The sequence below is a fragment of the Pithys albifrons genome, chromosome 8, assembly GCF_047495875.1.
Source record: "Pithys albifrons albifrons isolate INPA30051 chromosome 8, PitAlb_v1, whole genome shotgun sequence".
In the NCBI taxonomy this organism is placed as follows: Eukaryota; Metazoa; Chordata; class Aves; order Passeriformes; family Thamnophilidae; genus Pithys; species Pithys albifrons.
The window spans coordinates 27,172,931-27,196,105 of record NC_092465.1 but is presented as its reverse complement, the minus strand read 5'-3'; the positions used below and the strand labels follow the sequence as shown (position 1 = coordinate 27,196,105).

Below are 23,175 nucleotides of genomic sequence, written 5' to 3'. Positions count from 1 at the left end.
GACATTGTGCTGTGCTGGATAGAGATCTTGTCATCTTGTAGTGAGTATCAAGTGCTCATAGATTATGCATCCTGCATAATTCAGTAGGGATCTGTTCTTATTTGAGTAAGCAGATTCTAATGAGTCCTATTAAAATGAGTTTAACCTGTATATTTTTACATTTATTCCATCCTCTTTCTTTATTTTATGTACATTTGGTACAGACAAAAAAAGGAGGAAAACATAAGGCAAGCTGTGTGTAAGTTTACCTTAGAGGTTTCTTACAAAACATGTAGCTTTCAATAAACACATTTAAGTCATTGCTTAGAATCTTCTGATTTCATTGATTTGCCTACGTTGACTTTTCTGTGCAGTGGCATATACTATTGCACGTATTTTAGGTGTAATTGTATCATATTTGCATATATATTGCATATATATTTGCATATGTATATAAATGCACAAAGTTACATGCCTGTGTAAATGCTGGGCAGGGCTCTAGTCTTGCAGAACCCAGTGTTGAGTCCAAGCTCTAAATCTTAGTAAGGAAGAAAATAGAAGAGTGGAAGAGAAGAACTTCAGTAAAAATTGTGGCATTGTAATCTTTATTGAAAAGTTATTAAAGCAAATCTGTATCCCATTATTTTAAGTATTTATAGGTTATTTAGAAACACAAAGTGGCAGCTTTCACCAGTTAAAATGGTGAGAAGCATATTTTTGATAGACTCAACAATCATAGATCATTGAGTATTTATGCTTCATAATTGGGCAGTATTCCTTCGTGTTTATGACAAATGATCAATGATTCTCACTGAAAAATGTAGTAAGTGAGCATTTGTTTAAGTTTGGATTTAACACCAAATTTATTGTTTAAGTTTTAAATTGTTTACAACTATTTAATTTTTGTTTCTTGTGGGAAAATTTCCCTTTTTGTCACCACAATAAGCCATATATGTGGCCTTTGTAATCTCATAAAACTTAGATCCGTTATACCTAATGTTTTTCAACTGTAGTGTTAACTGAAAGATAGTTACTATAATCAATTCATATTTATATTTTTGTACTTGAAAATATAATATAGAGCATTAGTCAAACAAATCCTGAGGGGAGACATTATGTTACGTTATTATTATTATCATCAGATAAATAATTCCTTTTGCTTTCAGAGTTGTTTAAATAAGTAGATTCATGTATATGCTTCTTTTTTCCCTTCCATATCAGCTCAATAAGGAATAATGTCACTTCAGATGAAAATGTAAGTTCTGTTTGAGACTTTTAGAAACAATTGCTATCAATGAATCTTGGGAAGAGTCTGGTTTAAAGTTATGCTCTCTGTGACCTGAAATTGTACACTATGGACTATGTAATAATCCTACATGTAAACACTGGACTCTTAGAGTGAAAGATCCCACTTCCTTTACTTGAAACTGTTTTGAGAATTGGTTTTGCCCTGCTACAATTTTGCAGTTACTTGAGTTACTCCTACTTTATGCAAAGCAAATTTGCTGGTGCTTCTCTACATGTGGCATCAAAATTATTATGTTGTTTTATATAATTCTGTTTAATTTAATTTCTGAAATGTAACTATTAAGTTGTTAAGGTTAAAGCATTTTGTTTGAATGGTTCGATATGGCTCTGTCTGGAACATGTCCTTTTACACATTGTTTTGTTTTGTTATAGAATGCCTAATGCCATCTGTTCATTTCAAATGGATCCAGACTTGCAGGGTGAGGATCTTTCTTATTTTTTCTCAGCTTTGCTCAAGAGGCATTTTTGTGTCTTTTTTGAATAGAAAGTACTGAGTTATAAAGAAGTCGTGCCACCTTCAACATCTCTGTATTGTAGCACATAAATGACAAATTACACATTTGTGATGTCCTGCTTTTATTGTTGGAACTGCCCTGGCACCTTCCTTGCCATTATCACATTGTCTCATGGAATGGTCAGGCACACAGGGACAATGTTACCTGATTTATAATATATGCTAAGTTTTTTCCCATATTCTCAAACAGGCATGAAGGATGGTCATACACTCCCTTGCTGAGTGCAAAATTTTGGTAGATACTTCATCTGCTACAGAGCAAGTAGCTCAAATGCAGAACTAGCAGGTAACCAGCTGAGGATGTCAGAGAACAACACACTTTTCTATATGTGCAGGAGCTACACTGTCAGCTTCTCAATAAAAGGCATTTATGCTTCTTCAGGTGAAATTTGACCCACTGCAGAATGATTACATGCTGGTTTGCTGTCCAAAGGGTAAACTTCACTCCTATGAAAAATTAAAGAGTTTAGTGCCCCTAAATAGCCTCTCATAAATATTAATCCTAAAATTATTTGTATTTTATTTGGGCTTTTTATCTTTGCTATTTTACTTGTGTGCTCTCACAAGTTAATTCTGGAACTGTGCTTGACAGATGCAGAATGCCTGACTTTGAGGCCACATTTTGTCTGTAAGGATGGACTTGAATTGAGTGGCAGATGGCTACTAAAACAGATTCCCTTCACTTGGAAAATCATCTTGAACATGAAAGGTGTTTGAGTTGGATCATGTGTGTGTTTATAGCATTTGTATTTGAAAATAAGCATTTGGAATTTAATCCACAGCCTACTGGAAACTGTGGGAGCCTTTCTGGTACTTTCAGAAGGGTTTTGGATCAGTTTACTGAAGAAAGAGAACTGATGATGTGTGGAAGTCAAAACTCATTTTTCACATTGTATGACATGCTACACTACATCTCCAAATAATATCACAAAACGTAGTATGACAAGAGCAGGACTAAACAGATGGTATAGCAGTTATTGGCTTCTTTCTATAGCTTAGGCAGCATCTGGGAACCAGCAGAGCCCACAATTTGCTGGCTATTAATTTTAATCTGGTATATTTGTGGGAAACTGTTACACACAAATTGGCTTGTTTCCAGACTGAACAGGTAAAGTGTTTTGTGAGTGATTTCCACTCAGTTACACATATTTGCTGCTTATCTTTAACCTTAATTAACTGTATGTAACTCTTCCTCTCTGAAGTATAGGGAGAAAGAGTCTCTGAGCACAGGAGGATAAATGATAAATCCTGTTCTAGTTTCTAAAGTTTAGTGAATGAGCCCTTTTTTTGGTCTTGAAGTTCTAGGTATGTGTGTGAAGCATCAGGTAAAGATAATGTTCAGCAGCCCTTACTTTTCACTCTGGAAAATATCCTTTAGTGTTACAAAAGAAATGAGCTGAAATCATGTAAGGGTATGGGATTTAGTCAAGCTGCTTGAGTGGGATTGCTAAGCAGAAATGTCCAAGGCCAGTTGCTCTGGTGAATTGCTTCTTCTCTTGCAAGAGTCACAGATATTGATCTTGACAGAAGATTTGTTTATTGCTTGAAACAATATGCATCCAAAACAATAACCCTGCTGTGCAGACTGACAAACTGTTCCTTGTAGAAGAGCATCTCTGATCAAGAAACCTTTTTGCCTGAAGAAATATTATTTCATTATGATCTTGGCTAAAAGTATACATAGTGCATAACTGTTTTTCTGATCCATGAATAAACTGGATTCCCAAAGAAGCAGGTGGGCTTTCTGTGGTAAATTCTCTTTTTACAATCGTGTCACTGGTTACATTTTCCCCACCGAGGTATTTGAAAAAAAAAAGAAATTTTTTTCAGAGTTTTGTTGAACTTCAAATTCAGTTGCTTTGATTTTAGTTAGTTTTAGGAGAGCCACTCAATTGTAATGTGTGTTTGTTTTCTTTCACAGAGGCTTTCGATGATGTTCAGAGCTCCGTCTACAGAACAGCCCTAAAACTTCGCTCAGTACAAAGTCTGTGCCAGTGTTAGTAGCCAAAGAGGATCCTGTGCTTTTACAGGGAGAAGAATCTGTAAAAAATCTGCACTGTTGTCACCATGAGTTATAATGCTACTTTGCTCTCTCATTTTCCACCTGAGAATCTCAGAATGCAATATGAACACTTAAGATCTAGATAATGCTTCAGATACAATTGATTTTTCTTTCCTTTTGAGTAGCAGTGGAAATACATCAGTAAATTTCTAAGTTTATGGGAGATTCAAATTATTGTTGCAATCTTCAACACTGCTATGTAGGTATCACTGGCAATTATTAGTCTTTATCTGTGCATTATTATGCTCATGAAAACTCCAATGCTCATGTGTTTATTAGTAGTTGATTTGTTAGAAATAATCATGGATCATTGAAAAAGTATTGACTGGCATTATTGTTGCTATTATGAGTGTTAATGAGAGCAAAATACGATAGACCAGAAAACCCCTGGGTAGCATTCATTCTCCCTGTCTTTGAAGTGAGACAGAATTCTGTGCTAGCAAAGAATTGTGAAACAAAGTCCTAGTCACTTAGCTTACTTTGAAATTACGGGATGTAAATTCCATATTGAGCTGATTTTCATGGAAATCTTGAATTTTCCATCTGAAACAGTTTGCTGAAAATGCACAGTATTGCAGGTGAGGTCTTCAGGGTAACACAGAAAAGGTGACTAGTTTGTTGGCCTTGGGCATATATTTTTCATTTGGGCACAACCACAGGTACTGGTTTTCATTACCTCTGTTGCCTAGTCCTTCATGTCTCCTCTAGGCCCTCAGAGAATCTACCCCAGTTACTCTACTCCTCCTTGAACCCTGGTGACCAGAATTGCACCTGGGTTTCCAGACTGAGATTCACTCATGCTGTAACTTTCCCATCTGTGCTGGAAAGACCACTAGTGACATAGTCTAGATTCAACTCTGCTTCAGCAATTTACAGACTTCCAGTCTACTACAATCTTTCTCTTCTGAAGTTAGTGCTGATTGATCATGCCTCTGCATACTGAAGGTGGTCTATAAGAAGCCATAGCTCTCTTCCTATGGGATGTTAGTTATTCCATGGGACATGGATAATACGGCCTCCTTAGCCCTTTATTGGCCATAGCACCCCTCTTCTCCCTGTGTTTGTGCATGAGGAAAAAGCTTACATCAAAGCACTGATTGTTTTCACAGGTGAGTTTTTCCTGCAGTACTGAATGATGTGTAGCTTTATGCTATCTATATATAAAATAAAACTTGCATCTATAATTTGAATGCAGTTGATTATATGATTTTCCTCTATAATTTGAATGCAATTAAACATGCTATTTTCTGTCCTTCCCATGCTATCCCAAAATCACATACAGGGAATTTTAGTTGAGCTGTTCTATCTTTGTAGCCTCCCAAGTTTTGCTACATTCATAAACCCAGCAAGACCTTTCTCGGATTATTTCTTTTTTATGTTGCATACTGTTTTATACCTCATTTTACAGACTTGTCCTAGCTAGGCATTTCTAATAAAAAATTGTGCTTCCATTCTTGAAAAGGCAGAGATCCTCATTCATTTCTTCCTTAATTTTCCCACAGTGGATTTGTTTGATGTTTCTCTGATTCAGCACATCCTATCAAGTGAACAGAGTCAGAGGGAAGAGCAGGTTTCTCTGAAGACACAGCAGATCTCTAGAATGTTGACAAAACTGTTCCAAAGGGCAAGATTGGAAAAACCAGGCCAGGTCGATCCAAGAGGTGCCAATTTCACGCTGAGTCTGCTGGTTGCCATGTATGACAGGTGAGAAGAAAGATAAATGTAAATCTACCATGAATATCATAGAATGGTTTTTTAGAAGGGACCTTAAAGATCCTCTGTCTCCAACCCCAAGTACTGCTAGACCAAGTCTGTTTCTACCACTCTTACACCGTTTCTGTATGAAACTCTCACAGTTGATGGATTTTTGCCTGGTGTACAAACTGGGAATTGTTCAGCTGTTGGGAGATGAGGCACAAAGCTGTAGCAGAGAAACAGTGGTCAAATGTTTCCAAGATATTTTGATACACTCCTAAAAAAGAATCCGTATTTGCCTCTGAGGCACAATACCCATGCAAAGGTCAAGAATTTGCCAGTCATTTTTCATTATTCATTTTTCTTCAGCTTAAGAACTCCATCAACCAATTATGAAACAAAATTGGTGTCTTATAATTAAGTTTATCAGCTCCTGTGAATAACAAATAGTTTCTGGGAGTATATAAGGGAGCAGCTCACTGAGTGTATTTTCATCATGTATTGTTTGTGAATAATGAATTCATTCATTACAGGCAGGATTGGTTTGTGATTGCATCTGATTTAAAAGAGAGACTAAGTTCATTATACAATTTATTTACTGTGAGTGAAATTTATTCCCTTATACATCAGAGCAAAGTTTTTTACTGAAAGTGAAGGAGATGTAAGTGGTCTCCAGGACTTTTTCTTGAATCAGTATTCATTACTAATACGATCACTACTGCTTATGGTCCCATATTATCAACGTTTTTTGTACTTAGAAAATCAATTAAGGCTAAGAAAAAACTGGTGTATTAAGAAACAAAGCTAGAAACATCAAGAGTATTTTCTAATTTGTGTCCACTGGAGAGAATTCTTAACAAGACTATCTTGGTCTTTTATTCTCATTTGTTAGGATTGTGTAGTTTTCTTTTCACTGCATTTTTTTTTCTATTTTTCACAAGTTTCTTGATACATATATAGGATAGAAAAAGCTTCTTATAATTTTCTTCTAATTGTATTTTCTCTGTAAATTGCTATTCTCCACTATTAATACTGGAAAGTATTTCATAGGAGGAGCACATAAGAATTGTCCATATTTGTGTGGTAGTTTATTTAATAACCTTACTTAAACATCCTGAGGTTTTGATTGTATACTTTAGCTTTAGTCTTGGACTTCTTTTCTATGGAAGCTCTGTAAAATCTAAATAAACAAATACAAAACTAGAATCTTTTGGCCAACAATTTCCCATGCAGCTCATATTTTGAGGACTATGTTGCAGCTTTATACAGAGTGGATTTATCTGCAGGCACTTGGAAACAATTTTATGTAATGATATTCTGAAGTGTAAAAGTGACATCTTCAATACAGAATTCCAGGATTCCCTGATTTGTGGTTTCCAATTCACGTCTGCATAATCTTCACAAAAAATAATTGTTTTTTTCATTAGGTGCCTATGTCACAGACTTGGGTTCTAAGTTAATCTATGCTATTTATTACCTAATAGTCAGAGCTAAAGTCCTGCTCCTGCATATAGCCATTTGATTAAATTGAATTGCAGTGGAATAAGCCCAAGAAAAAGCTCAGTGCAGATCTGGGGCCATAGTGAAGCTGCCTGATGATATAATGAAAAAATCGGGTTGTATGCGGTATTTACTTCCATATTTGGGAAGGCTTTCCACAAATGAAGAGTAGAAATTTGTTAGAACATGTATTGTAAATGTAGAATTATATTTTACTTGGAATGTGAGGTCTTTGAAGGAGATGAATTTTTGTTTTATGATTGTCTGGTATCTTGGAACAGTTAACTTTGAAGTTATGTTTGGTGACAAAGGGTTCAAGACATAAAATCGCACTGAAATATTACATCAGTTTTATTTACACATATAAAAGGATCTGAGTTTTGAAGTTGTCTTCCAACATAGCAGTATTTTATTCTTTAAAAATTTCAGTTTTTACATTCTTGGTGAATGTAGTATGACTTATTTTATTTTCCTAGATCTGGAACAGGGTATGTCAAATTTAGATCTGCTGCAGCTGCTCTAATTGCCCTTTCAGGAGACAGTCTACTGGCTAAATACAGAGGTGGGAAATACATGATTTTATATACTGCCTGAAATATCGAACATCAAGAAAAATCTCCCTTGTAATTTTTTTTACTTTAAAGGAGAATACAGTTCTGCCATGCAAAAAGTAAATTATGTTGACTACTTAGTTGTAGAGACAGGCTGATGCAGAACAATGCTTTTCAATCAATGTCTGTAGCCATCTTTGCATAGTCTCAGAACAGATCATAGTAAAGTTTAAAATAAGTAAACCTTAAAAATGAAGGCCAAGTTCTATTTGCCTCACAGAAAAGAATATAAACCCCCTAGTTTTAAATTTCATTGGATTAGAAAACCATTTTATATACTTGATCTATCAGTCTTTTAGATATTGACACAAAGGCTTAAAGAACTAAGCATAACAGATAAAGGTAGCCCAGTGCAAAGTGCAGCACAAAGATTTCTGCCTGAATTAAATGATCAAAATGCAGAACAATGGATCACAAGTGAAAAATTTGTCACATACTCTCCCACTGCATATTGTGTATTTCCTTCCAAATTGCAATTTGCAATTAACAATTCACAGTTTAAGTAGAGCATTTCGTGTATAAATGTATTTAAATATTTTTCTTAATTCCATGAGAATGGGCTTATTGCTACCTTCCTCCTTACCTGTCTTAAATGCCAGCAATAAGGAATTGCCATAAATTCCTTGCATTTCTTCTCTTTCCCTTGTCTTAGGAATAAAGTATGTTTACAACAGTCACTGTGAGCCTGTTAGGTGGATAATAAAGTGGAACTTTCTTGAGGGGTTTGTTTGGTAGGCTGCTGTCATAATAGTGGTTTGAAGATAGCTTGAAGGCACTTCAGGTTGTGTCAGGATTCCAGTTTCTTTCCTCTTGTTTTCAGCTTTCTTCCAGTTTTATGCTGTCCCTGCTGGGAAGGCAGCCTGGATGACCCGTAGTGCCCTGAGAAGCCTTCTAACAGACTTAAACCAGGTAATGCCACTGCAGTGCTGCTACACAGTGGATTTTGGAAAGGAAAGAGAATACATGATTGATACGTTTTATGTTTGATTACCTTATGGGGCTGAAGTCAGTAGGACATGCTGTGGACACAGGGAGCTACCATACAAAGTAGGTAAAAGAAACAAATTCAGTCCCTTTCCTCAGAGTAATGGCTTGCATCAGTGAATGCCTGTGCATTCATGTTGTCTGAGCTTACAGATCCTGGGAACAGCTGCATGCAAGTGTTCCTAAGGTGACTCCAAACTTCAGATGGCTGTACTCACTAGAATAGCTGGCAGTTGCAGGAAGATGCCTTTGCATACAGGTATTTCCAGCTGAACTGGTGCTGAAAATGGGATCTGAAATGACCCCTGAGGTTCAAACACAGTGTCCTTCAGCACTGTAGTGTGGCAACATAGTATATTGATCCATATCAGTAAGCAAATCATTCTAAGCCATGCTGAACTATGAAACTGCATACCGATAGTATGAATATGAATGGGTTTTCCTCAGAACAGTATGTAATATGGCATTTCTATAGATGCTTCACCATCTGCAGTCTGTCATCGTTGCAGCAGAGCATGATGGGAACATCTGGTTTTTATGAAGGTGTTTCTGAGCCTTTTTTCTTAATGCAGATCCCAGCCATTGTGGGAGAAAGCTGCCCTCTGTCTTGTGTAGAAATTGCAACTCGTGACTGTTTCCATGGGGTGAGTGAAATTCTGATGTCCTGGGAAATTATTTGGAATGTTGCTGATTGATGAAAACTACAAGTTTATCACCACATAACGTACCCAAGTATCTGTCGTTAAGGGGCAGGGCTGACCATTAATCTCAAAGTATTGGAGGATTTGTATCTATAGAAAAAATGTTCAGTTAGATACTACTGAAGATTCTTGTATTTATTCCAAAACCTTTAGAACCCAGTAATACTTTATATGAATGGAAAACCTATGCTAGCAAAGTCCAATATCGGAGCTTTCATAGGGATTGGAGATGATACCCCAATTCTTTTCAAATCAATGCATGAACTTGAGACATTTTTTTTTCCTAGGTTCTGAAATCAGCTATTGTTGAAGAAAAATTTCTGTCTTGGCTGAGGTCGGAGCCTGCTGTTCTCCTGTGGCTTCCTACCTGTTACAGATTATCAGCCACAGAAATGGTTTCTCACCAAGCTCGATGCAGAGTCTGCAGAGTTTTCCCCATTACTGGCCTCAGGTGCATCAGTGGTTTTTAGCATCCCCATAAATAGTTCTTAGTATTGTTTGCATACCTTACAGGCAACTGATGTATTAAGCAACAAGCTTTGGATGTAATCTAATTTAGTCAGTAAAAGAGGGAAAGAGAGAATCAAGTGCTCAAGCCTGCATCCTGCTTCTCTTTAGCTCACTAGCACAGACATGATTATAAAAACTTGCTGAAGGTAAACTGGCAGTTCAGAGGTAAAGCTGATTAAACCTGTGCATCTAATTACTTAGTTCTTTGTCCCTTAGCCAGTTGTATTAAATAGCTAGTTAAATTATCCATCTTAGCATCTTGCTCATCTAAGTAATGGTATAAAATGGTGTAGTGACATAAAAAGAATACTATCCATTCTCTGACCAGATGCTCAGAAAATCATTTTACTGTTACTCTTTTCTCACTAATAGTGAGCTTGCAAGTTTAGTTCCTTGCATTTTTAATTTTTTGTTTGCAAATTCTATATCAATCATGTGTTACATGTCAGTCAATGTTACAGTTCCACAAAAGCACCAGAAAGATGTAATGCATAAGAAGCACATGAAGTTGAAACTGCATCCTCAAAAATGGTGCTAGAACTTCTCTTTCTTCCATGGATCAAAATCACTGGTGGGTTTGGAGAATAATTGACTCTCATTTGAATAAAATAACTTTCATTCAGAGAATGGTGAGGAAAATTCTAACAAAGCTGTTTCTCTGCATTTCAGAGCACAGGAATCTGGATTTTCGGTAGTCAAGCTCACTTACACCAAGTCCTTATTTGTGGAGAAGTTACTGAATCCTTTTGTTTTCCCTCACAGGTATCGCTGTTTGAAATGCCTCAGTTTTGATCTTTGCCAAGCCTGCTTTTTCACTGGCCGTCTCTGCAAGCCACATAAAAGGTCACATCCTGTTGTGGAACACTGTGTGCAGGTAGAGTCCCATTGTGCTTATTCATTTCCCTGTTCAGGTTTTTCCTGTAGGCAAGTAGGCAGTAGATTCTTGAACTACATTTGCTATAAAATTAAATGTGGGTTAGCCATAATGGCCATGACAGATTAGCATAATTAATCTGGGAACAGTGTGACAGGAAAAGGAAAAAAACTTGGCTCCTAACTTTAGAATGAGTGTTTGGTTCTGAAATAACTGAATAGAGCCATGAAATATCCAAGCGCAAGTCCTATTCTCAAGGACATTTGTGGCAAGTTTGCTGTTTGCAGGTAAGTCCCCTCAGTGTATCCCAGTGCTCACCTACTTAGATTCCATTACAGTGGCAACATGTGCTTTCATCACAGTGGTGATGAAGTACAACACTGAGAATTTGTGTTTGGAAGATCAGCTTCTCCTTTGAGCAGGAGATTTCAGATCTTACACACAGCAGTAGACAGGTTTTGGTTTGGTTTTGTTTGGTTTTTTTTGTGTTTTTCTATAATAACAGTATCCTTCTGTTCCAGTAAATGAGCTGAAAAGCACTTAAGAAAGTTCCCATAGAAAGCTGTACTTCATAGTCTCCTTCCCCAAACCCTGCAGTTAATGTGGAAGATACCTGAGTAGTCAGTGTCTGCACTAAAACTAAAGAATGTTAGCCTGTTCTTGTAGTCACCCTTTGTCTGAGGAAACATTAAACTGTTGCCACTCTGTTGTGCTCTTTCTGAAAACAAAACCCTATTGTGAACACTGTAAGAAGCTATATGTGGATGCTCAATATCTGCACTAAAACCAGTTAATTCCTCCAAATATTCTTCCTTGTGCTCCATCTGTGAGCAAGTAGGAGAATCAAATGGCAACTCATCTCCTCATGCAGAGATTTCTAGTAGAGACATTAAGATCAGAGTGAATGGGGATGTGGATGTGGAAGCACCAGAAGGAAGGGCAAGAGGAGTATAACAAGGCAGGAGATGATGCAGGCTAGATAATTTGGTCAGCAAGATCACAGCACTTCCAAGCACCCAGGACAATCAAATTGGGAAAGCAAAAGGTAGCCTGAAACAAAAGACAAACTTCCATCTGAAGATGTCATCACAAGAGATGATGATGATGTAAAGTTAAAGGACAAGACCTCTAAGACTCCCAAATAAGGAGGCAAAAGATCACAATTACTGCCAGCTGCTAAAGGAGCTAAAGCTGCATCCAAAAACCAGTCCATGATGACACTAAGATCATGAAGGCTTAAGGACACCTGGTATCTCTTGTCCTCCATCTCACTGCAAATCATTTTGGCCCTACTATGTGTGTACATACACCTATGTGCAAATGCTGGAAAGACTACTTGGACACATGTATTTAGTGCTTGTGAGTGAGTGAGTATGAGTGAGGAATTGAGTTTTGTTGTACAATGAAGTCCCTTTCCTCACCTATGTTGCCTGACATTGAGCTTTCCAACATGGTTGCTGCGATATTGCAACTAGATAATTGAACCTGGGTTTCCTTTATGAAACTCTAACACAAACCCTGTAAATATTATTTTATAAGCCAAATATTACAATACAGGCCAAAGTCTAAACCAAAATTAAAAGATAAGCTACTCACTATGACAGATAGCACTTCTATATCCTTTGTGTGGGACATAAAAGAAACAGTAGTAAGCTACTGTCCCCATACCTTCCACTCTTAGCAGATGCTGTCCTTGTCTGGGTAGGTTTTCACTTTGTCTTTATCAAGGAGTGAGCTGCTGAGTGCGGATTTGAAACAATAGCACTGTTTTTCCTTTCTGTGCTGACACCTTGTGGTGATGTTACTACCATGCTGAGGTATACTAGTAGGCATGTGGTGTGTTTCTTTGTTTTCCTGTTCAGTCTGTCAGAACTCACCCCATGTTCTGCAACAGTCAGTTCCTGGGGCAGAATTGGTTTGTGAACTCCTGTAATACAGCTACTGAGCTTGGTTGTTACACCTGAGCCTGACACTGCTGTGAAAAATGGATGTGTATTCCATAAGAGAAGGACATGAGCCATGAAGACTACATCTATGAATGCTTTATACAAGAATAAAATAACTTCTTCCTATTGATCAAGAGGGAACTTAGATACTAGCTGGGCAGAATTATTGTTATGATGTGAAAATTATTGTAACTGGTAAAATCCTGAATTAGTGATTTTCAACCTGCCTGAATATGGTCCAGGCAAAGTGTTTTGCCTGCTTAAAGAATCAGAGCTGCTCTTGCCCATGGTCCTGCATCACCATCCACCTCAGCTTCCCTTCTAGGGTTCAGCAGCCACGAGCCTCTTCAATTGTTGAATAGGTTGACTTTTGCTTTCTTATGTCTTGGCTTTGCCTTACACTGTGTCAAATTCTGGGCAGCATCTGTTTGAAAATTTACTCCTTTCTTTGCTATCACACATTCCAATAGATGTCAGCAAAGGCGAATGTAAAGCACTTTCTCCGCACCATCAGGAACAACCTGTTTCAAGAGCGCTGCAGAAGAAAGGAGGCTCAGAGAAGGAGGACTCTGGAGACAGTGGAGGAGCAGCACTTCCCTATTCACAAAAAGACTTTGTGAGTTTCAGTTTCAGATGAGTTTATAATCTCTGAATTTTAGGATGTGGAATTTTGCTGGATTATGTCCTTTGAGTAAGGGATTCTGTTACTACAGATACTGTATTATGATTTCTCTCTTTAAAAGGGAAAAAATAATGAGAAGTCACTGCACATTGTTCTGAGGCTTAACCATGATTACCATGCTGACAACCTAATGACCAATTGTCTTATAAAATATAGCAAGTTTGTGTCTTCCTTTCCTTCTTCCTTATGTTATCTCTTGCTCTGTGCTATTTCTTATGGTCAGTCTAGTGTCAAGCATTACAAATATTTAGCACCTGTCAGAACTGCATTGGTTTTTAAGCACCTCCTCTGTGACAAATTCATTGGAAATTAACTGTGAAAACTTTCCACATGTGACCCACCAGGCCTTCACTGACAGTTGTTTTACTCAAGTCCCACTGAACTCAGCCTGTGAGCTGACCTCACCATTCCAGTTCTTTCAGACCATTTGTTTGGTGTGCTTTGGTTAATATTGAAATCCATTACTGTATTTCCACTGATCACAGTGGTCAATAATGAGCACTGGGGGTTGTGTTGTGATTTTTCCCAATAGTTTCTCCTTCCTTGCTGTGAGATTTTGGTTGATATTTAGATGTGGAAACTGAAGGGGGTGATTATAGGAAATAAGCATACAAACTACAAACATACAAAGGGTGAGATTCCTTCCTAGCTGTATAAAGACCTAGCAGCTCTCTTGCATCTCACATGTGTCCTCCAACAGAGACTGAAACAGAGAAGAAATGGTCAGTCCTCTCTAAAAGAATTAATTTCATCCTTGTGTGAAGGAGAACAAAAATCTGTTTATAAAACAGGATTTTGCTACTCTGGTAGGCTCGTGATTAGAAAATATTTTTTAATATAATATAAGACCAATGGATGATAGTTACAGTGATTCTCATGGAGAATATTATTTCAATGTTTGTTTTTCAGAAGGTGGTGAAAAGCAAAACATTTTTCATTGCTAATATTTCCTTTCTTGTATTCAACAACGAAACAAGATTTCATCGCTTTGAATATAACAATATTTCTGTGAGCAATCAAGATTTCTCTGTAATTCTGTAGGGTTTTGCTTACCTCCTGCTTGGGTAGCAATGAGACAAAGAAGAATCTGGGGCTGGTGTTACAGGTGTCACTGTGGGGCTGTTAAATATCTGGCCTTTTCCTAGCATGGAATGAACTGAACAGCAGAATACTTTGCTATCTTTTTGTAGTTGAATTTCCCAATATATTTAGCTCTTAGCTAAAGGAAGAAAAAAAAGAGAAGCAGTAAATTGCTCTGAGACTATATGGGTGGAAAGAAGAACTTGTTGAGAGTCTGTTGGCAGAGTGGAATTAGTTTTCAGGAATTTCATTCTTTCAGCCCAAATGTGCCAGCAGGCATAGCTAAACCACACTTCTTGCTTTGTCAATAGCACAGCTCTCTGTCTACTTACAGTGCATTAGTTTCATTTCATTCTCTCTCGATACCAAAGCCATGTGAGTCTTGATCCTTTCCTTACTTATTATTTCTCTCTTGGTACACAGTCCTCCTGCAGAACTCAGTGCTTCACCACTACCTGGCCCTGAAAACCTGTCTTTCCCAGTGGATAGCTGTGTCCCAGAGTCACCCAGGTTCATAGCTGAAGACACAACTGCAATGCAGAAGAGTAAGAATAACAAGAAGACACCAGAGCAAGGCAAGGCAACAGCTCAGGTGAGCAAAACATGATTCAGTAATAGTGCTAAAGCTGTGAAGACCTATGAACACCTGGTCTTCTAATTACCAATGAAAGTGCAATGGGCAGTTTCACCTTCCTATTAATTCCTCATTTACGGAAAAAAATATGGAATCTGACAACTTAGGCAAGCTTGAATTTTAATATATTCCCAAGATTTGCAACTAACTCCTTGACTTCCATGACCTTCAGAAGGACCTGTAAGAATATTTGATTTGAATTTTTTAGAGTAGCACGCTAAAGCCTGGCTAAGAGTGGAGTCCTCTCTCTATTTTGACAGTTAAAAATGCCATCATGTCCTCCTACTGCAAGCAAATGTCAAAGAAAGATGCCTTAATTCTTACTAGGTTCAGGCCATTTTTGTTACCATGGCAATAGCAAGAGGACAGAATGGGCCCCTATTAAGTATAAACTCAGAGTAGTGTCCACTTCAACTAAAATAGCTAATGCACAAAAGGTCTCCACTATTTCCAGCTTCCCTGCGTAGAAACAATGCTAGAGGAGTGGGTAGGACAGCAGAGCTAAAAATAAGTACCTAGCAGTTTTTTGTTTCTATATTTATTTGAGATATTGCTAGCTCTGAACATACTCAGAATATAGGGAACACTGGATTGTGTTCAAACCCGTTTGTGTCATCCACTCATCTTGTTCTTCCCAGGAGCCAAGGGGTGCCATGACTGAGAACTAGTCTGTGTGTGTCAGGTCACTCCTTTGGCTGCTACTTCTGTGGTGCCCTTTGGAAGTCCTCTCTTTTATGACTCTGCTGCCCAGCTCAAGGTATAGTGCCAGCCAGCATATATCTGCAGGAGGTCAAGGGCAGGCATTTCTAAAACATGTAATTTTTACAGCTGGCATTTGTCATTTTAGAAAACAGCAAGACAGGACTTGCATCCCTGTACTGGGATTCTGTTCTTTATTGTTCTTTTGTTCATTTTCAGTTTGGGCTGAGAATTTTTTTGAGCAGTTTTATACTGATTTCCAACATCTTACAGTGCAGAAGATTATTCCCACTTTGCTTCAAAAGATATGGACAGTAAGTTCAGTGATTGTTTTTAACAATATGGAGGTCCTGGAGACCCAGCTCTCAGTCTCGTAATTTCCTGGCAGTCCTGATTCCAGCCCAACTTATATCATGCTTCAAAAGCAGCTTAGCTGGAAAGCGTTTTTCTTCCTGACTTCTGGGCTACTGTTCCCTGCATGGCCCAGACACTGCTACTTCCATGCAAAGACCAGGAGTTTCTTTTCTCTCTTCTACATCCGTCTCTTTGTCCCAAAGCAGCTGTGGGACTTGTTCCCAAATCAGAATATTCCATTTCATAGTAATTCTAGGGAATATGGCTATTGTTCTCATTTAAAACAAATTCTTACATGCTCAGAATTTCTCATAGAACAAAGAATTTGTTACATAGAATGACTTTTCCAGTTCTAATAGCCATTAGAAACACTTTCATGCATCAGTTGATTGTCCTAAGTTAAAGAAGCTAAGTAGTAAATCTGTAAAACAGACCAAATCCAAAATTTGCCATGCCCTCTTATAGTCAAATTTGTATATAAAAATGAAATGTTTTTGCTGATGAAGTTTTGAACAGATACTTCTTTTTGTTCTAGGCAATGTCCTCTTTTGAAGCAGATGTGTTAAAAGTGCATGAATCTAACAAAAGCATTCACAGTGACAGCAGGTATGTCAATGCAGCAGTTCACTGACTGAAGCCTGGTGGGCAGGGCTGCTCCAGTGAAGGACTAGAAGACAGATGATTTTTCCATACTTTGGAGATTTTGAGATTAAGTATCCTGTCAAATGAGGATGAATGATAAAAACTCAGCAACAGAAACTGTAAATGGAAATCACTGAAAAAACAATGTTTGGCAAAGCAAAACATTTTGGTTTCCTTTCATCGGCATCTCTGCAATTGCTAGTTTATATTTATAAAAGTAGTTTTGAAGGAAAAAGATGTTCATTCACATAAAAATACCAGAACAGCCTACTTTTTCAAATTTTTCTCTGAATAAGGCCTAATCAAAACAAATTTAACAATTTGCATGAAATTTTAAAATCAGTATAGGATATCTTTCTAAAAAATGTCTTGTGCAACAAATAGAGATTAATAGTTATTGTAAAACAGTAACTAGAGGTATAAAATCCATGACGGAGTTCCTTCTGATATTCAAGTCTTAGGCATGATAAAATATTATTTACTAAACTACAAATTTCTTGGGAGGTTGGTTTGTTTGGGGGAAGTTGGTGTATGGGCAATGATGCTTACCTTTTTCTTGCATTTTTGTCTTCCCTTCCTTCCTTTTTGTAGTTATATATGAATGTGCTCTAGCTATAACCATGTCTGTGCCTCATGAAACCAATGGAATTACAGTGAAGTGCAGAATTTGATCCTGAATCTACTCTCTGTTTTCCTCAGTACGTTCTGTTCCTTCTTGTTCCTATTCTGTTTCATTCTCAGTACAATTGCTGCTCCAGATTCACACAAGGGCACTCCAAGATCAGAGCTAAAGAACTGCAGTTTCGTTCTAAGCCTATGTCCTTACCTCACTCTCTGTTCTCACCTGGTCAAATAAAGAGATATGGCAAAGATCTTCAGTTCTCTTTTAGATTAGCACTAGTTGAGAGGATATCTGGGAAGCCTGTTCCTGAAATGCTGCATCACTCTCTGACCCAGAGCTTATCACATAAGTGAGTGAATGAATCACATTACTCATGGGAAGCTCTTTATTCTTGTTTGTGGACCAACTTCCATCATTTGTGTGCCTGTTCACAGAACTGGGCTCTGAGTTAGTTGAAGGTTGTCAGTATTTAAGGTCCGTCAAATGCTGTTATAAGGGACTGCTGTAATATTAATCTTAAGTGATATGACTTCTTGTCCCATTCAGACGAATCTTGCATAATTCTGGTGAAATTGATGGAGCTCTTGTCTCTAAGCCAAAGCATAACCAAAAGAAAGTGGATCAGATGAACTTCTCCATGTAACTAAGCAAGGCAGATAACTATTTCAGCTCTGTGTTATGAAGTGGTTGGTTTATTACTGTAGTGTTAACAACTTTACTGTCTCCACCTCAGCTGTGAAGAAGTCAAAACTCTTTCTACCCTGACTTCTTAGAGAAATCACAACTAGAACAGAATGATGGGTGATATTTTTGTCATACTGTGCTCTAAGTAGGTAATTTCTAAATCTCTGGTGTGCATGGGAGGGTGGCACTTCTTATTGCAAAAATCACAGTGTCTGTTCAAGGACAAGTGGCCTGTGCAGAAACTAATCAAAGAAACTGCAGAGAATACTATAAGCAAGAAGAAACTCTATTGAAGGGGTAGAGGCTGCTTTTATTTTGTTGTTGCCTGGGGCATGTAAGAGCAATCTTTTGCAGTTCAGAGAGTTGCCATAAGTAGTTTGTTACTAGACAGAAATGTCTGTAATGTCCTTCCTGCTGAAGCCACCTTTGTGGGAAAAATAAAACTCCAAGATTCCAGGTTCAGTCCTGGCCATATTTCCATTCAGATGGCATCTTTCCTCATCCAGAATACTCCTGTTCTTGCTAATTCTATGGGTACAGCCCAGCTCCTGAAATATTGGCCTCTAATCCCAAAGCTGGCAAAAATTTTCTGAACTGATGAAGGGGAAAAAGTTTGTGCTAAAGTGTTAGCTCTTTTCCATGCCTGCATTTATTTGTGTATGTGTGATCTAGCAAAAATCCCACTCTCCTGTGTCTCTAGCAGGTACATGAAGAAGCAGTTCAACAAATGGAAGGACAGAATGCAATTTCTTCACAACTGCCAGGAAGAAAAAAGCTGCAAAATAGAGGCAAAACTCCAAAGACTGAGACTAAGTCATGAAAACCTACAAATGGCACTGCAGCAAATGAAGCAAGAAGTAAAGGTATAGTGATAAATATATGAAGAATTGTCAGAGCTATGGGCAATTACTGAACACTAACTACTTGTTTTCCTGCAGACCAGCACTCTTGATACTGTTTCATGCGCCTTCCACTAGTACTTTTGGTCATCTTGTCTTCAGAGAAAGCAGGTGTCTTTGCAACAGGGATTTTCTTGTCATTCTGTGTATATTTAGCATCTGCACAGATACCCATGTTAGGATTTTTAGATATTACTGCAATGAAAATAATGAATATTCCAATAAGAGTGAGGTAATGTTTTCCAACAGAAGTGTTAAGATACTTCACTGCAGTCTTTTCTTCAGAGAAGAGTCCTGTGTTAGCATTGAATAAATAAAATACTCTTTTGTCATTCCTTTTACTAGGAAGTAATATAGACATCTTACAGAAAATATTTTATTTCTTTTCAATTGTATTGATTCTTGGTCATTAGAATTATTTATGAGATTCCAAAAAGGCCCTTATTTCACAGAGAATATATACATATTTGCCACCTACTGCATTTTTGTAGCTTTTCTTGCAATGTTGCTTTAGTACTAGTGGCAAATCAAAGTATCAATTATTTTCACAATGTATTTTCTTTGTTTTGTCTATTATAGACAATGTTACAGTCATCGGAATGTCCTTTTGCACAGTGTCAGAATACAATGCCAAGGCACCCACATGTTCTGCTGGAAAGGAAAATGCAGACCCAAATAAGGCCTACTTCCAGAACATGTGCAGACCAGAAGTGTTCGAATCCTCCCAACTCTGCAACGATAATGCAGCTTTTACAGACACCTGAGCTTCCCACTGCAGTGGACGTTATGTTTTCAGATGACCCACTGGAGTCAGTGACCCTGCAGAGTGACAGACCCTTTATGGGACAGTATAAAAAAGCAAATGAGAATCAAATGTATCTGCCTAAACTGACAGAAATCTCTCTCAGTGGCATCATGGGAAATACAGTTCTTACTCCCACTGCAGTGCATATACTACCTGATGAGAAGGAAGTCAGAGAGGAAATGGAACTGGAGCAGCTAGTGATGAAACTGCAGGATGCATTGTCTCTCCAAACCCAGTCAGGTATAATTCTCCTGACACTGTCTTCTCACCTTCATCCAGTTTACTCTATAATATTGTTCATAATCATTTAACCCTCTGAGGAAACTCAGAATCTTGCCTTAGCCATTGCAGGAGTGTTCTAGTTCTATATTGCAAGGTAGAGCATATTCTGAATATAACCCCTAATGCCGGACTAATTTGAAGCTCATAAGAGGAAATCAGTCTTGGTAGTCAATTAAGGAACAAACTTAAACTGGTGAGAGCACTGGAGGTCTTTGCTGATGCCAATTCTGTGACACTGTAACTATGACTCTAGTCCCAGGCAGACTTCCATCAGTACAAAATCCCTGTGTAATCAAAGGTCTTACACAGTAGACCTTTGTTCAACACTCAGGGATGAACTTTTGATAATGAAGATGTAATCAGGAATATGACAGAAAAAACTGCTGTTTCTACAGCACTATCTTAAATTAGACGTTTATAAAGAAGTTTCCAGGGCTCTGGCAGCATCCAAAAGCTTAGAAAGATTTAAAATCTGTTCTCCTTTCCAGCCCAACAGACTACTTTGCAGCAGGAGTTGTTCTCCACAGCTGAGCATGTGTACAGGTCCTTTTCTGACCTCATCAGCCAAGTAATTCCACCAGGTTGTAAATGATGGAAACTACAATTCACCTTACAGCCTCACTGAGCTACTTCAGGTAATTGATGCCATGTCAGACTCTTTAAAGTGTCTCAGATGTTGCATTGTAATAACACAGCATAAGAGGTTTCTGCATTTACTGACTTCACCAGGAACACATTGTAGAGCAATATTCCTTTTCTATTGGTGATTTTCTGCTCCTGTGCAGTGGATTCCTCAGCAGTGCAAATGATTGCCCATTTCTCTCTTTAGCTAATATCCCATGATCAAGTTACTTTCTTGGAATTGTGCTGTATTTCTTGTTGATACCAGCAATAAGGAAAACTTTTTTTTTTGTAGTGCACAGAAGGATTTTAAAGATTTGAGAAATGGAAATTATGCAGTACTGCTTCAGAGAGAGAAAAATATAGATTCGGCTACTTACTGTCACTGTTCTACAGGAAGTGCATAAAATGGAGTGAATGAGTATGTTCATGTGTGCTCAAAACCAGCCATGGTTCAAGAAAATTTGCATACTTTTAAAGATTTTAGCTATGTCACATAAACCATACCAACTTTCCAAGGGAGAAAATACTCTTAGTTTTTACAGAATTTTTTCTGTGATTACTAAGAAAATAAATTTGGCTTAGGTGAATTTTTTTGGAAGCCTTGGCAGAAAAGTCAGATAAGTTATACATTCTGAAGCTTTGTTTCATGTATAATCAGACTCAGACAGAGTTTAGGTTGTTATGATTGAAAAAGACTAATGAAAACGTAGTGCTTAAGAAAAGTTGTTCAGCAGAACTCTAAATTTTCCACATAGATTTTCCTTGTCTTCTATTTTTCAGAATGAATTATAAACATCAAGAAAAATCACAGAATCACAAAATATGCTGAGTTGGAAGGGACCCACAAGGATCACTGAGTGCAACTCCCAGCCCTGCACAGAACCATCCCCAGGAATCACATCATGTGCCTGAGAGTATCATCCCAATGCTTCTTGAACTCTGTCAGTGTTGGTGCTGTGACCACTGCCCTGGGGAGCCTGTTCTAGTGCCCAACCACTCTCTGGGGGAACAACCTTTTTCTAATTTCCAACCTAAACCTCCCCTGGAACAACTTCAGGCCATTCCCTCAGGTCAGCAAAGGGAAGAAAGATCAGTCCCTGCCCCTGCTCTTCCCCTCACAAGGAAGTTGTAACTGCAGTGAGGTCTCCCCTCAGTCTCCTCCAGGCTGAACAGACGAAGTGCCCTCCGCCACTCCCCACACGGTTTCCCCTCAAGGCCCTTCACCACATTCCTTGCCCTCCTTTGGACACTCTCTAATGGCTTAATATCTTTGTTATATTGTGGTGCCCCAAACTGCACACAGTATCCAAGATGAGGCCACCCCAGTGCAGAGCAGAGCAGGACAATCCCCTCCCTCTCCCCACTGGCGATTCTGTGCCTGATGCCCCCAGGACATGGGTGGCCCTCCTGGCTGCCAGGGCACTGCTGTCTCGGATTCATTCAACTTGCTGTCAGCCGGACCCTGTCAGGACTCGAATCAAGCATGGGAACAGGAAAGGAGAAAAGCAGAAGGCCTAGTAAATGTTGAGATGATCCTGTTTTTTTTTTATCTAAAGCTTTGATTTATTGACCAAGGATGGAGCCAGTTTCTCTTGAGCTGGAAACTCCAAAGCCTCTGTGTGTGTGTGTGTGTGTGTATGTGTGACAGCTGGCCATATGTGTGGTATTTGTGTGACTACAGCTATGTTTTGCCTTGACTGCTTAGCCCCTCCTGCTGCCTAAACTTTTAGGAAAAAAACTTTGAGACAGCACTAGTATAGGTAAAGTAGAAAGCAGTTCTTTAATTTTCAGGTGCATGGTGTATGTATGTGCACAGCATAGGGGGGTAGGTGGCTTACTTAAACCTATTTCTGCAAGTTGATGAACAACCAGAAAACAGTTTTTCTCTGGGTATTTGAAGGGGGGCGGGGGGGGGAGAAAAAGAGAAATAAAATATTGCTACATACTCATAGAAAGAAATTTTCTATATGTCATTAAATGTAATTGCCTTGGGAAGCTGAAATTTGTGTTTCATTAAGCCAGTCAGGCAATGGTAATATTTTATATCAAAAAAGCATGAAATGTTACCTGCCCTAAGTTGCGTTGCATTATTTTAATTTCAAATTGCCTATTAGAGTAACAGTTGGGAGAAAACGATTTTTCTACATAGAGCTTTTAAACTAAAATGTAAGCAATTGCAACTTATATATGAGATTTCTTGTGATTAAACACTTTAAGAGAGAATATGTAATATTCTAAGTAGTGTTTTTAATAACTTAGGGAAAATATCATAAAAATATTATATATAAACAGAGGAGGTGGTAAAATCTGTCAACCCTTTTCATTTTGCTAGAAAATTCAAAACATTTTTGGGAAGTATTTTTCATGTAAAAATAGGTACTATTTTTCATTAGTAAGATGATATCTTTGAGTAGTTGTTGTTTTGTACAAGTGCACAGTGCGTACAATAAAACATTACCATCTCCACTCTAATCCAGCCTCAGA

At 38.0% G+C, this 23,175-nt stretch overlaps 1 protein-coding gene across 4 annotated transcripts in view; it reads left to right on the top strand.

Moving 5' to 3' along the window:
• The window catches only part of DYTN (dystrotelin), a 25,595-nt gene extending 2,420 nt beyond the window's left edge, over positions 1 to 23,175 (top strand). For 2 of the 4 annotated variants that reach the window (XM_071561856.1, XM_071561857.1), the window contains exons 2-17: positions 1,201 to 1,234; positions 1,660 to 1,706; positions 3,723 to 3,797; positions 5,366 to 5,567; positions 7,535 to 7,620; positions 8,490 to 8,578; positions 9,226 to 9,297; positions 9,642 to 9,805; positions 10,627 to 10,738; positions 13,155 to 13,300; positions 14,870 to 15,038; positions 16,669 to 16,739; positions 18,782 to 18,944; positions 19,560 to 20,025; positions 20,556 to 20,702; positions 21,472 to 23,175. In XM_071561856.1, the coding sequence (XP_071417957.1) occupies positions 1,215 to 1,234; positions 1,660 to 1,706; positions 3,723 to 3,797; positions 5,366 to 5,567; positions 7,535 to 7,620; positions 8,490 to 8,578; positions 9,226 to 9,297; positions 9,642 to 9,805; positions 10,627 to 10,738; positions 13,155 to 13,300; positions 14,870 to 15,038; positions 16,669 to 16,739; positions 18,782 to 18,944; positions 19,560 to 20,025; positions 20,556 to 20,659 (1,986 nt within the window). In that variant the 5' untranslated portion in view covers positions 1,201 to 1,214 and the 3' untranslated portion in view covers positions 20,660 to 20,702; positions 21,472 to 23,175. Of the gene's footprint in view, positions 1 to 1,200; positions 1,235 to 1,659; positions 1,707 to 3,722; positions 4,973 to 5,365; positions 5,568 to 7,534; positions 7,621 to 8,489; positions 8,579 to 9,225; positions 9,298 to 9,641; positions 9,806 to 10,626; positions 10,739 to 13,154; positions 13,301 to 14,869; positions 15,039 to 16,668; positions 16,740 to 18,781; positions 18,945 to 19,559; positions 20,026 to 20,555; positions 20,703 to 21,471 lie in introns of those variants that run through there. The other 2 variants (XM_071561858.1, XM_071561860.1) reach the window with 2 other exon arrangements.